Source organism: Bos taurus, chromosome 12 (assembly GCF_002263795.3).
Source record: "Bos taurus isolate L1 Dominette 01449 registration number 42190680 breed Hereford chromosome 12, ARS-UCD2.0, whole genome shotgun sequence".
NCBI lineage: Eukaryota > Metazoa > Chordata > Mammalia > Artiodactyla > Bovidae > Bos > Bos taurus.
Window position 1 is genome coordinate 21,070,658 of NC_037339.1, and position 14,318 is coordinate 21,084,975.

A 14,318-nucleotide genomic window follows, 5' to 3' on the forward strand; every position below is an offset into this window, starting at 1 on the left:
ATTTTCCTCCTGTCTAATCCAGGCTGCTCACTGCCAAAGCAGTCTTTTGAAAAACACTCCCCTGTCATTATCTAACTTTACCTACTTACTCCTGGTTCAGAAACTCTCCTTTGTTACTTTTTTCATAGGTTATCAAGACTAATTCTTCCAAACCCTGAGTTTAAGTTGAATCCTGGAAGGGTACCCTTCTGCCCTACCCTGCCGGAGTGAGCAAGTGTTCCTTTTATACATTCTTGGCCAAGACGCCCTCTGCAGACCTGTTCTAAGTAAAGCCAATCTGTCCACAGCTGATCTAATTGCTGTGACCCCGGCCGCTCTATGAAGACTACAGTTTCTGAGAGAGAGTCTTTCTGCTGTGTTTCTCTTTTTAAAGCTTAAAAAAATTGTTTTGTTTATTGTGGAAATATTAATAGACAACCATTTGTCTATTTAGCACATAAGTATACACTTGAGGGGCATTGGGTGTGTTCACATGTCGCGCGGTCATCATTACTATCCGTTTCCCAAATGGAAATTCCATACCTGTTGAGCAGTAACTCCCCACCCTCCCCTCCCCTAGCTCTGATGTGTTTTGTTTGTTTGTGAAATTTTTAAAATTATTTTTATTTGTTGGGCTGCATGGGGAGTCTCTGTCTTCACTGTGGCATGCAGGATCTTCAGTTGCAGCTTGTGGGATCGAACCCAAGGCCCCTGCACTGGGACTCGGAGTCTTAGCCTCTGGACCCAGGGAAGTCCCTCTGCTGTGTCTTTCAGGTGTAAAATTTTTGGCCATTTTGCTACCTGTGGCTGCCTTGAAAGGGAGTGGTTTATCTTTCTACAGATTCAGAAGAGCGGCAGCCAGGGGGATCCTGTGTGAGTCATTGCTCTTTCAGTCATTAACTCCCTATTGAGCGTTTGGCTGTAGGAAGAGTAGTGAGTGGGATGACAGGCCTTCCCACTGCGTACACAGTCAAGAACAATATTTAATTCTATATTGTTCTTCTAGTGATTCCATCACATGCCTCCTGATGAGTGATATTGATGAACACTGTCATATTGTTGACTTGCTCAAACCAACTGCTCAAGGCTTGTGCTCATGAGTCTCTGTCCTGTGAGGGGCTGTGACTTAGGAGCAGATGGGGTCTCTGATGCTAACTAATATCCAGAAACTGCCCAGCCTCAGAGCTCTGGGGCATTCCTGGTGCTTCCCTGTGGGCTGTTCTTCACCATCGCACTGGGAATGTGTTCATTTTTTTCTCTTTTCTCTTTTTCTTTAATGTATCTTTATGACCTTTTCCAAGCATCTCTCTTATGCTAAGTACTGTATGTATTCAAAATTAAAGTACTGTAGGTATTAAGAAAATCAAAGATAAAAATATTTAAAGATAAACATTTTGAAGTCTTTAAGAAATTACTTGTCCAGTGGGCAAAGGACTTGCTCACCGGCATTGATGGCTAATGTAACTGTCCTTACATTGGCGAGATACGGTGTGATCCTGGAGCTTAATTTTGCCCAGGAGTCCCAAAGGCTTGTAGGGGAATTATGCTCACATGGGAGAGCAGATAGCCAGGTAACAGTTGTTATGGGGAAGGAGTTTTGAGAATGGTAAAACCCACAACTGTGCCAGGGCAGGAAGGCTGTGCTTAAACATTAGCCACTGAGTTAAATTACTAAGAAAACAAAATATGCAAAACAAGTCTCCACTGCAGGTAAACTATTTGCAGATACAGAATAGTTTACCAGTAATAAAAGGACTCAGGGGCTTGTTTCTCTCAAGGCTCTTACTACTGATTGATAAAGTTATTAATTACCTGTATTTCATGTGTGTTTGTAATCTCTCCTCTGACATCTGGGTTTGTTTAATCTCGTTTGGAGATTTCATTTTATAGATTTTTAAAAAACAATGACAGGAGATCCAGGAGATACGGGTTCGATCCCTGGGTGGGGAAGATCCCCTGGAGAAGGAAATGGCAACCCACTCCAGTATTCTTGCCTGAAAAATCCCATGGACAGAGGAGCCTGGTGGGCTACAGTTCAAGGGGTAGCAAAGATTCGGACACGACTAGCACACACACTTACACAGAAACCAATGAAGATATTGCCATTTGGTTGTGACTTTTAAAACTCTAAATGTAAAGGCTTTGGCGACCTTTGGTTGAAGAGAAATTATCCAGCTGGTTAAAATGCCCTGGGGGGATTGGCTGTGGTTAGTGCCCCTTGATGAAACACAAGGCTGTAAATGATTGGAATGACTGTTTTTAAAGCAGGAGTACCTTTCAAAGCTCAAGGTGTTGAACTATAAAACAGCCACATCTCTTCTCCAGCTGCTGATTGCTAGGTTCCTACAGCCATGGGAAAAGAAGTCCAAGTGTCTGTGGTTCAGCAGAGTTGTTTAGGTCCGATGTAGTGAGCTGGTTAATACTTGGAACTGAGCTGCCTGGCCCTGTGGTCTAGAATCTGGAGAGCTCCCAGCTTGAGCCCCTGTCTCTGAAACCCCCCGGCCGCCTTCATTCAGTCCACACAGCAGCCTCTGTCTATCCTGGGAAAAACCCTCTATACAGAAATACACAGTGTTTTGTAGAAGATTTGATTTAGTTTCTTTACTCCATGTGATCTGAATGCATATAATGAGAATCTCATAGTCGGTTCTTACTACGAATAACCATAGGGGGAAAAAAAATCTTTCAGCTCTGTTTTCCAAGAATCTCCACGACATTCTCTCTGCATTAGAGGCATTTTTTTTCCCCCTTGAAGCAAGTCACTGTGAAAACTACCAAAAGACATTGACTCACATCCCCCTGCTCAAAGTTCTCTTAGTTTGCAGATTGATAGGGATTGCCTTTGTTAGTAAGGAGGTTGTAATGTGTGATCTAGTAGAAAAGTAATCCCTGAAAATTCAGGGTCTTCAAAACACAGTAGGATTCACTCCCCACCCCTGCACCTCCACCCCAAGTGGTGGCAAAAATAACAATTGTCCCCCTGGGAAATGAAGCTCATCGCTATGGTAACTAATGAAGGTTGCATCATTCTAGGGCACATTCTTAAAAGCCTGGATTTCGACATGGGTAGACACCCCGTCTTATTTTACCCAGTAGCTTAGCAACCTGTGGTCTCCTGGTTGTCACCACCTCCAATCTTCCCTCTTCCTACAGAAAAGTGACCTATATAGATGGTTTTTTATTGTGGGCACTGTGAATTTGGTTCAGTCTTAGGTATGTTTATAGTGACCTTATTTTCTGGACCAAAAAATTAGGACACATGCGGGTTCTGAGAAGTAAGGGGCTTTTCTCCTACCTCCGTGGCAGCCCTCGCTGAGGTCTTCACGGATCTTTTTTGGTTCTGCATCGCTTAACTTTTGGTGTTATTCATGGCTTTGTCTTTAGCTCTTTTTCTTCACTAATGACTTACCTACTGCTTGTGTGTGGTGACTCCCAGATCTTAATTTTCAGCTCAGGCAGGCAGGTAGGTAGTTCACTAATTCAGTCTGCAGGCTCAGCAAGTTCAAGATGAAGTCAGCATTGCCCTCCTCAGGAATCACCCATTGAAGAATGGCAGCACCATTCACACAGCCCCCCACCTCCAGACAGCCCCCGGGGCCAGGTGCTTCTACAGCATTTCCCGGCATGCTGTGTGTGCTCAGTCCGTGTCTGTGCAACCCCATGAACTACAGCCCGCCAGGCTCCTCTGTCCATGGGATTTCCCAGGCAAGAACACTGGAGTGAGTTGCCATGCCCTTCTCCAGGGGATCTTCCCCACCCAGTGTTTCTGATCTCCTCTCTAGTCCAAGGCCTCCTCCTATTTTGCTTGTTGTTCTGACCACATCCTCCAGTGTGGTTACTTTAGGGTAACCAGGCTTCTCCAGGCTTCTCCTGAGCAAACAAAAATATTCGGAGTTTGTGGCCGGCTGCTCACCCTCCATCAGCTTCCCAGCATCCTCAAAGTAAAATCCAGACTCTTGAGGGTGGCAGAGCTCTCGAAAGCTTCATCCACCGCCTCCTGCCCCAGCTCTGTCACCGGAGTAAGATGCTCCCGGGTGCTCCTGGACCAGTGCGGGCTTCCCCCTGCCGTGGATCTAGTGCACAGCTGGCATTTGTTTGTTTTTGTGCGTTTCATGTACTAGTCCCTTTTGTTGTTGTTGTTCAGTAGCTAAGTCGTGTCTGACTCTTTGCGACCCCGTGGACTGTAGCACACCAGACTCCTCTGTCCCCCACCATCCCCTGGAGTTTGCTCAAATTCATGTCCATCTCACCCTCTGCCACCGCCTTCTCCTTTTGCCTTCAGTCTTTCCCAGCATCAGGGTCTTTTCCAATGAGTCAGCCCTTCGTATCAGATGGCTAAAGTATTGAAGCACCAGCTTCAGCAACAGTCCTTCCAGTGAATTATTCAGGGTTGATCTCCTTTAGGATTGACTGGTTTGACCTCCTTGCTGTCCATGGGCTTCTCAAGAGTCTTCTCCAGCACCATAGTTTGAAAGTATCAATTCTTTAGCACTTAGCCTTGTTTTTGGACTAACTCTCACATCTGTACAGGTTTTTAATAAAATGATTGTTGAATGAATTAATGATCAAAAAGTCAATGATTGGACTTCCCTGGTGGTCCAGTGGTTAAAATTCCTCCTGCCAGTGCAGGGGACTCGGATTCCATCCCGGGTCTAGGAAGATCCCACATGTTGCGAAGCAGCTAAGCCCACTCGGCTAGAGCCTGTTCTTTGCAACAAGCGAAGCCCCCAGTTGCAACAATTAGAGAAAGCCCACTCACGGCAATGAAGACTCAGCATCACCAAAACTAAAAAAAAAAAAAAAAAGAGGTCATTGATTGAATGTGTAAGTGCACTCGTGGGGCAGTGGGGCAGAATTCCTAATTTCAAAGATTTTAATAGTTTTAGAAAACGCAAGTTGTTCCCATCCCGGCAGTTCATTGTCCCCACCAGGATAAGTGGACTTAAAGATGGCTAGAATGTAGAACAGAGGGTATATTCCTGGATAGGATGTGGAAGGGTGGACCTGGTGTGGTGCCTGGCTGTATATCTCTGTATAAACATGCACACACACACAGACACGTGGGCAGATACACAGTTCAGCAACCGTGTCCAACTCAACTCCACTGGCAGCATCTGAGTATTAGCACTGGTCAAAACAAGAAAGTCAAACAGAAACCTGCGAAAATCTCATAAAGGAAGCAACCCCCCTGCCCCCCACACACACTTGATTGTACCCCTCTGTGTGATCATAATGGCTGCTGAGCTGAGGGCTGGCTGTGAGGAGTACACATCTGTCCTGGCTGAGGTTGTAGCTCAGACAGGCGCTGGATTCCGTTCTTTGGAATAACTTGGAGTGGGGGGAATGGGAGGCAGCCTGGGAATACCATTCCCTTTCTTATTTCTTTGGAGTATCAGTGGATGCTGGCACTGAGAAGGGAAGGATTTCTAGTCCCTTCCCATCATCTCAGCACAGTGTACAGATTTTTCGGTGTCAGCCCAACTCAGTTGCTGCCCTTCTGCCTGAGTTCTGTGCAGGTATAAATAGAGACTTCCTGACTAGGACAGGTGACCAGAGGGAGGAATTTTTGACCGGTCTTTCTTGTATGTCACAAATGATGAGCACCAGTTGGGGACCTCACATGGGGCTTGGCCCTGGGGCAGATGCTAAGTAAGATAAAATGTAGTTTCTTCTGACTGTATTTAGAGCTCAGTCATGGAGCCAACCAGCTCTGATCATAGGGGAGTTTTTGATAAATGCACAATTTATCTAACATCTATTTTAACCTTAAATTTTTTTTTTTAGGTCTGAGGAATAGTATTTCAGGACCATATTTTAAAGTAATTTTTACTTGTTGAAATGTGGTCAGCTATGTCCAAGGTGTTTTCAAAATAGCCCAGCTGTTCAACTGACTGAGCCCCACTGGGGGGGCCTCATCTTGCTAGTTTTGAGATGAGCACTGCTTCTCCCCGATGTGTTTCTGCCTACCGCTGAGAACTTGGGGGAGAAGAGGCCAGGGAAGAAGAAAACAGGACGTGGCAAAGTGGCCTGGGCCGTGCTGTGTTGGTTTTCTTCTTCACCCCAGGACTTTGCGTGGGCGACGAATGCAGTTTCTCTGCATTTCAGCAGGTCATGCATTTTTCTTCTCCAGGACACTGACCTCTACTGGTTTAACTCTGACTCTTAATCAACAGCTGTTATTTCTTAAAGATTTTTTTTTTTCAAAGAAAAAAGTTTTTTGTGTTGCTTTCAAAATATAATTTGCGAAAAAATGAACACTTGACTTACAGGCTTTGTATAGTGGAATTTACATTTATCTAAGAAATTTTGAGCCTTCCAAATTGTGCTTTTGACCTCTGGGATGCAGTGTCTTTTTTTCCTTTTTAAACTGCTGTTACAACTCTGAATATAAGAGAACAGGTGTTTTTATAGCATTTTATTTTTAGATTGTAAAATTTATCAGTTATCAGATACATGTTCATGTAAGGAAGCGAACATGTTAATATTTAGTGAAGACAACACAGAATTTAAAATAACTGCATCCGCTCACTAGTTACGGATAAATCACTTAAGCTGTGTTGGGCTTATACTTTTGTCTCTGAAGGATGGTTTCTGTTTCATAGGGCTTAAATGTATATGCAAAGTGTTTGAGGGGCTGTTATTTCTGTAGAAATGTTTGTTACTGTTATTCAAATTAAAGCTAATATTATCCTGCTACCTTTTTGACTTGTACAGCTATTTTAAAAAACCTTTAACCAAGTCTGTGCTAATTGTGTTGATTTGATGTGTACCTTTTTTAACCAGGATTTTTAGGAACACTGTTACTTTAAAAACAAAAATGTGTGTGTTTATATATTTTAAAAATAATTTGTGCTTCTGAAAGACCGTTGGTTCAGCTAACATTAGAAGAGTGTAACGACCTTTGTGCTCATAGTGTAGCTGCTGCTGTGGACTTCAATATTCACAACCTGAAAGTTGAGAGTTCTGTTTTATTTGGTGGTATTTTTAGGACTTCACGCCAGGAGACAGCATCTCAAGTAACCCTAAGAGAACAGCTCCAAGGAGGCAGGGGAGCAACCAGCTTATACAGAAATTTTACAATAAAGGCAGATAGTCTGAACATCAGATGATGATTGTTAATGAAAGAAAACCAGATATCCCAGGTTAACAAAGTTAGCACTTTTCTACGTATGGGAACATGCAAGAGTCTGGGCTCACTGAAATCATTCCTTTGATCTTGGCTATCGGGAGTCAGTATCCTGTGTCTTCACATCCTGAGCTTCCTCAGGGCTCACCGTGGGGCATGGCTACAGTCTGATGCCTGATAGATGGCAGGTATTTTTTCCTTCCTGAGTTCCCTCAGGGCTCACCAGCTCACCATCAGCAGTGGCAGCAGTTGCTAATGGCTGTGGCATCCTTGTTTACTGATTTAGCAGGAAGTTAGTGACTGTGCCAAAGCCTTTGACTGTGTGGATCCCAACAAACTGTGGAAAATTCTTCAAGAGATGGGAATACCAGACCACCTGACCTGCCTCTTGAGAAATCTGTATGCAGGTCAGACAGCAACAGTTAGAGCTGGACATGGAACAACAGACGGGTTCCAAATAGGGAAAGGAGTACGTCAAGGCTGTATATTGTCACCCTGCCTGTTTAACTTCTATGCAGAGTACATCATGAGAAATGCCAGCCTGGATGAAGCACAAGCTGGAATCAAGATTGCCGGGAGAAATATCAGTAACCTCAAATATGCAGATGACACCACCCTTATGGCAGAAAGTGAAGAGGAACTAAAGAGCCTCTTGATGAAAGTGAAAGAGGAGAGTGAAAAAGTTGGCTTGAAGCTCAACATTCAGAAAACTAAGATCATGGCATCCGGTCCCACCACTTCATGGGAAATAGATGGGGCGACAATGGAAACAGTGGCTGACTTTATTTTTCTGGGCTCCAAAATCACTGCAGATGGTGATTGCAGCTATGAAATAAAAAGACCACTTGCTCCTTGAAAGAAAAGTTATGACCAACCTAGACAGCATATTAAAAAGCAGAAACATTACTTTGCCAACAAAGGTCCGTCTAATCAAACCTGTGGTTTTTCCAGTAATCATGTATGGATGTGAGAGTTGGACTATAAAGAAAGCTGAGCGCCGAAGAATTGATGCTTTTAAACTGTGGTGTTGGAGAAGACTCTTGAGAGTCCCTTGGACTACAAGAAGCCCCAACCAGTCCATCCTAAAGGAAATCAGTCTTGAATATTCATTGCAAGGACTGATACTGAAGCTGAAGCTCCAGTACTTTGGCCACCTGATATGAAGAACTGACTCATTTGAAAAGACCCTGATTCTGGGAAAGACTGATGGTGAGAGAAGGGGATGACAGAGGATGAGCTGGTTGGATGGCATCACCGACTCAATGTACCTAAGTCTGAGTAAACTCTGGGAGTTGGTGATGGACAGGGAGGTCTGGCACGCTGTAGTCCATGGGGTTGCAAAGAGTTCTTGACACGACTGAGCAACTGAACTGAACTGATTCCATTTCTCAGGCTTCCCAGGTGGCACTATCGGTAAAGAACCTGCCTGCCAGTGAAGGAGGCGTAAGAGACATGGGTTTGATCCCTGAGTTGGGAAGATCCCCTGGAGGAGGAAATGGCAACCTACTCCAGTATTCTTGGCTGGAGAATCCCACAGGCAGAGGAACCTGGAGGACTACAGCTCATTGGGTCTCAAAGAGTCAGACGCAACTGAAGCGACTTAGCACCTAGCACCACCACCATTCCCATTTCTCAGTGCCTTTATCTGTAACTCATACGTAAGAAGCTGCTCCATGTGTAATCGAAACTCAGATGATCTGTAGTAACTTTAAACTCAGTATACTGAAGTGAAACTCGCCTTGTTTTCCTGCCTTCCTCTCCCCCGCCGCCCGCCCTTTGTTAGGGAGCAGCTCTGCACAGCCTAGTGGTGTCTGAAGATGGATGCCTGGTTCACCCTGGGGCTCTGTGTAGCCCATGACATTAGTGAGAGCGTTTTTCTCAGGTTGAGACTTGAACCTCAGTCTTCCAACTGAGATCACTCACCTGGTGTAAGGAGATAATGAAGCTCAGGTCCTTGATGTCTCATTGCAGAAAGAATTCAGTGGGAGACGAAGTGATAGGTAAGAAGTGGATTTATGTAGAGAGAAACACACTCTACGGACAGAGTGTGGGCCATCTCAGAAGGCAAGAGCAGCCTCAAAATGTGGTCTGGTTAGCTTTTATGGGCTGAGTGATTTCATCGACTAATGAACGGGAGGGTTATTTCAACTATTTTTGGAGACGGGGTGAAGATTTCCAGGAATGGGGCCACTGCTTTTTGGTTTTTGATGATTGGGCTCGAAACTGTCATGATGCTTATGGGTGTGTTATTCAGCGGGCTGATGTGTTACAATGAGCATGCTATACTGAAGACCTAGGTCTGGTGGAAGTCAACTCTTCCCCAAATCTAGTCAGTTTCTGTCATGTCCTCAGGGTATGTCATTCTGTTCAGGGTTATGACCTACCCCCTTCCTTCCTGTTTCATTAATAATCATACCCACCTCTTGAGATTCCCTTGGGCAGCAAGATCAAACCAGTCAATCCTAAAGGAAATTAGTCCTGAATATTAACTAGAAGAGCAACTAAAGAGCCTCTTGATGAAAGTGAAAGAGGAGAGTGAAAAAGTTGACTTAAAACTCAACATTCAGAAAACTAAGATCATAGTATCTGGTCCCATCACTTCATGGCAAATAGATGGGGCAACAGTGAGAGACTTTATTTTGGGGGGCTCCAAAATCACTGCACATGGTGACTGCAGCCATGAAATTAAAAGACGCTTACTCCTTGGAAGAAAAGCTATGACCAAACTGACAGCATATTAAAAAGCAGAGACATTACTTTGCCAACAAAGGTCAAAGGTCAAAGCTAGAGGTCGCAAAGAGTCTCGACGCACATGACTGAGTAACTGAACTAAACTGATTCACTGGAAGGACTGATGCTGAAGCTGAAGCTCCAATACTTTGGCCACCTGATGCAAAGAGCTGACTCATTGGAAAAGACCCTGATGCTGGGATAGGTTGAGAGCAAGAGAAGGGGACGACAGAGAATGAGATGGTTGGATGGCATCACCGATTCAATGGACATGAGTTTGAGCAAACTCTGGGAGATAGAGAAGGACAGGGAAGCCTGGTGTGCTGCAGTCCATGGGGTCACAGAGTCAGCCACGACTGAGTGACTGAACAACCAGGAAATGTCTCAGGATAACCAGCCTGTTGGGGATCTGGATGCCAGATTCTTTTATAGAACCAAGAGAAAAGTGGTGAGGAACCAACGTCAAGAGGCAGAATGGAGAGGGAGAGTCAGTAAGGAAGTAGAGTAAAAAGGGCCATTGGTTTTTCAAAACATCTCTGAGAATGGCCAGCCTTTCTAAGGGGTGTGTTAATCTCTTCTTTTCACAGGTGGACAGGGTCAGATTATCTCCCTGTGAGCTGATCAAAGGCACTTTAGTTAAACACTTAGGCAGAGGGGCAGGGTCCTCTGAGGCAGGCTGTTGCCTATAATAACAACAGCAATGAAAAGCAAGTGAAAGGAACAGTTCCAACTGGTTCTTTGGTTCCAATTGGCCATCCAGTTGTTTCTTCTCTGCAACATAACCCCCGGACAGCCAGAGAACTCCCTCATACTTATTTTCTAATGAGGGAATGAAATTGTGATTGAGCAGGACTCTATGGGGCCTTCCCAGGACAGAACCCTGCCCTGTATCCTCTGCTTTAGTTCCTCTCTGAAATACTTCCATAATAGTATCTGATACATACATACTGAGTTTTTTTTTTTTAATAGATGTGAAAACTCCCACCAAATGGAAGATGTTACCTGCTTGATGGCCATGAGCTCATAACCCACATAACTACTTTCTATACATAATGGTTTGCATCTACTAACCCCAAACTCCCAGTCCACCCCTCCCTCACTTCCCCTCTGCCTTGGCAAACACATGTCTAGAAAAGGAATGTTTTTAAATATTATAATGTGGTAACTGAAAGTCACAATCCCCCTCCTTTATAGAGATTGCTGTTGTTACTTGTTGAATGGTGCAGTTGTCTGTTTAGTGACTTTTCCAAGCTCTTTCTGCAAAGACTGTATTTCTTGTTGTATGTGATCATTGAAGTTTCTGTTCTTCTGAGGTAAACCAGTGATTTCATTAAGGAGAAAAAGGTCTTCCTTCCCTTTAAATTCTTTTGGCAAACACTGCCCTGGAAAGCCCTTCAGACCTAGAGAACTGAGAGAAAGGCCAGTTTCTTCTCTACTCCCTCAGTGAACCACTCGGCAAATCAAAACACACATCCCCCAGATTTGAAGGGCAGGGTTCCAGCACCCTGGTACCTGCAAGCCACTCTGTGAACACGAGCCACAGTCCCCACAGCTACCTGCTATGTGAATGGGATATGCATGATGGTAGCTGCAAGTAAGATGTGACATTTACTGCCACAAACCTGCTTCTTCATCCGGCATTCCCATGGATGCGGCAAGTGTCTAACTAGACTTTAGAATTCTGAAACAGTGATTCTGACAGTTCTTCCCAGCTCCATAATTGATTTGGTACAGGGACTGATTCTTGGAACTTCCTGTTCTATCATTTTCCATGATGGCACTCATGGAGATAATAGTCTCCATATTAAAGTGTATTGGTGTATATTATGAAAAGAATTTAAGTGAAGGCTGATTAGGTGTATAAATAATGTATTTATTGAATTATTTCTTAGGAATTATTTTCCATTACACCTGTCCATCTCACAAATTGGCTGGTTGACCGAAAAGATGGAATTCTACAAGTGTATGTAGTGGTGTCCTGATACATCACTACATCGACTCTCGTGGCCACACAGAGAAAGGGCACGTCCTCGTTGTGTCTGTAGTTAGTCCTTTCCTCCTACTGGGTGACCCACTGATTAACTGGGGAAGAAATCCAATACAGTTTAAAACTTAGTCTAAGGTAGTGACTTAAACAGTCTATTTAGATATTGTCCAGTTCTCTCTGAGATAAAAATGCTCAGTGTCCGCTTTTTACCCTGGGATGGTGTGAGGGTATGGGGTGAGAGTTGTGGGGTATAGGATCTCCTGGCAGCCATGGGGCACTGTTCATTTCCCTTGGTTTGACGTTGGCTACTCCCTCTGGTCTCTGGGGCAGGGTCCCTTTACCTCCTTGTTGTGTTGGCCTTGTGGGTGGGTGCTGGTGTAACCTGTGGTAGGGCCCTTCTGGTTGATAAGAACCTAACAGTATCCCCTGACAGCATCATTTTCTCTTTGACTCCTCCTCTGCAAGCTCTCGGGATGTCTTGTTGTTCAGTCACTCAGTCGTGTCCAGCTCTCTGTGACCCTATAGATTGCAGCATGCCAGGCTTCCCGGTCCTTCACAATCTCTTGGAGTTTGCTCAGACTCATGTCCATTGAGTTGATGATGCCACCCAACCATCTCGTCCTCTGTCCTGGACATCTACCACGTGTCCATCTGGTGTGGACCATCATCCCCCACCTTGTTGCAGGATTACCCTGTTCCCTGGTGGGTTCCACAGTCAGTCCTCTAGCTTAGTAATCTGAGTCTCAAGAGTTTTATCATTGCTTGACCGTGTTTGGAAAAACCCTCTTTGAGACAATGGCCTAGCTTGTAAGACTGAATTTACCAGTAAGCCTTCTTTGTGTGTCAGATGTTGGATATTGCTTCATTATCTCTTCCTGTGTTCTTCCCTAGTAAATCCCAGTTACTGCCCAGGGAGGTGAATGCTTCCAGCAGACTAGGGCAAAGGCCATATACTCCCAGAGCAAAACAACTACAAGAATAATTTTCGAACACTGTCACATGTGGGTATATAAATACATATGAGGATAAAATTTAATTATCCTTAAATATTTAATTATAAAACAGTCATGTAATTCTAAATATATGCAGCCTTAAATTTAAGGAATATAGTATCTTTAGAAAAGCATAAGTGGTGTGTATGTGCACATATATATAATGTGCATGTGTATATGTATATATATAAAGTTAGGATCTATATATTCATGTGTTGTATAGAGATATGTTATAAACAAACATGTTATACATATTTATATGTGATATATATTATTTAATTATAGCAATATGACTATGTCATGTACACACACGGAGTTGCCCCTTGAACAGTTGGAAGCATTGATTCTCCGTGCAGGTTAGAATCTGCATAAAAGGCTTCCCTGGTGTCTCAGTAAAGAATCCACCTGCCAGTGCAGGAGACACAGGTTCGATCCCTGATTTGGGACGATCCCACGTGCCTTGGAGCAGCTAAGCCCTGTGCACCCTAACTATTGCGTGTGCCGTAGAGCCCGGGAACCACAACTTCTGAAGCCAACGTGCCCTAGAGCCCATGCTCCACAACAAGAGAAGCCACCACAGTGAGAAGCCCGCACACTGCAATGAAGAGTGGCCCCCAGGCGCTGCAACTGGAGAAAAGCCTGCACAGCCACCACAGTGAGAAGCCCGCTCACTGCAATGAAGAGTAGCCCCCACGCACTGCAACTGGAGAAAAGCCCGCATAGCAACAAAGAGCCAGCACAGCCATAGATAAATAGATCAAATTATGTTAAAAAAATAAAATCTGCACACGACTGTATAGTTGGCTTTCTGTATCTGTGGTTCCACATCTGCAGAGTCAACCATTCATGGCTGTGTAGTACTGTAGTGCATTTTTGGTGGAAAACAATCCACTTATAAGGAGGCCTGTATAGTTCAAATCTGTATTGTTGAGGGTCCACTGTATGTATATTTAAGACCTTCTGTCAACTTTCCCATGACCAAAAATAGTGTGATTTAACACACCCATTTCTTTTGTTGCAGGACTGTACGTGTGTGGTTAAAGAGAGACAGTGGACAGTACTGGCCAAGCATATACCATGTGATGCCTTGTAAGTATCTGGATCTCTGTCTTTAAGAATCAAATGTGCACCCCAACTCCCCTTCCTTCCCAGATTGCCTGCTCTATGTTCTCTTGAGTAGAGATGCATGAGGGTTGGGATTATCATTATAATGGAAAGGACCGTATTATATCATTTTAGCTCTCTGTGTAAAATGAGAAAATTGTTTTGAAACTGACTGTATATACACGGTTTCTGAGTAAGATTAATGGAAGGACTTCAATACCTTAGCTCCCTGATTACAGTTGTCTCCCTCTCATTTCCAACTTTTTGTTTAACTTTTTTGTAAAGTAGTTCCTTAGACAATTCAAAATTTTGTCCAGTGATTACATTTGTGAAGTAAACTTGTTCTTACATTATTGTTCTATTATTTGTTCAAATTCAGGACATTCAGCGTTGAACATTC

General features: G+C 44.0%; 1 protein-coding gene across 5 annotated transcripts in view; it reads left to right on the top strand.

The window, feature by feature from the left end:
• The window catches only part of WDFY2 (WD repeat and FYVE domain containing 2), a 192,101-nt gene that overhangs the window by 58,758 nt on the left and 119,025 nt on the right, over window positions 1-14,318 (top strand). For 3 of the 5 annotated variants that reach the window (NR_198888.1, NM_001435020.1, XM_010810713.4), the window contains one exon: window positions 13,836-13,903. Coding sequence is in view for 4 of the 5 variants with exons in the window: in NM_001435020.1 (NP_001421949.1) it covers window positions 13,836-13,903 (68 nt within the window). In the remaining variant the exon portion in view is untranslated. Of the gene's footprint in view, window positions 1-4,855; window positions 5,496-12,720; window positions 12,824-13,835; window positions 13,904-14,318 lie in introns of those variants that run through there. The other 2 variants (XM_059892048.1, XM_059892049.1) reach the window with 2 other exon arrangements.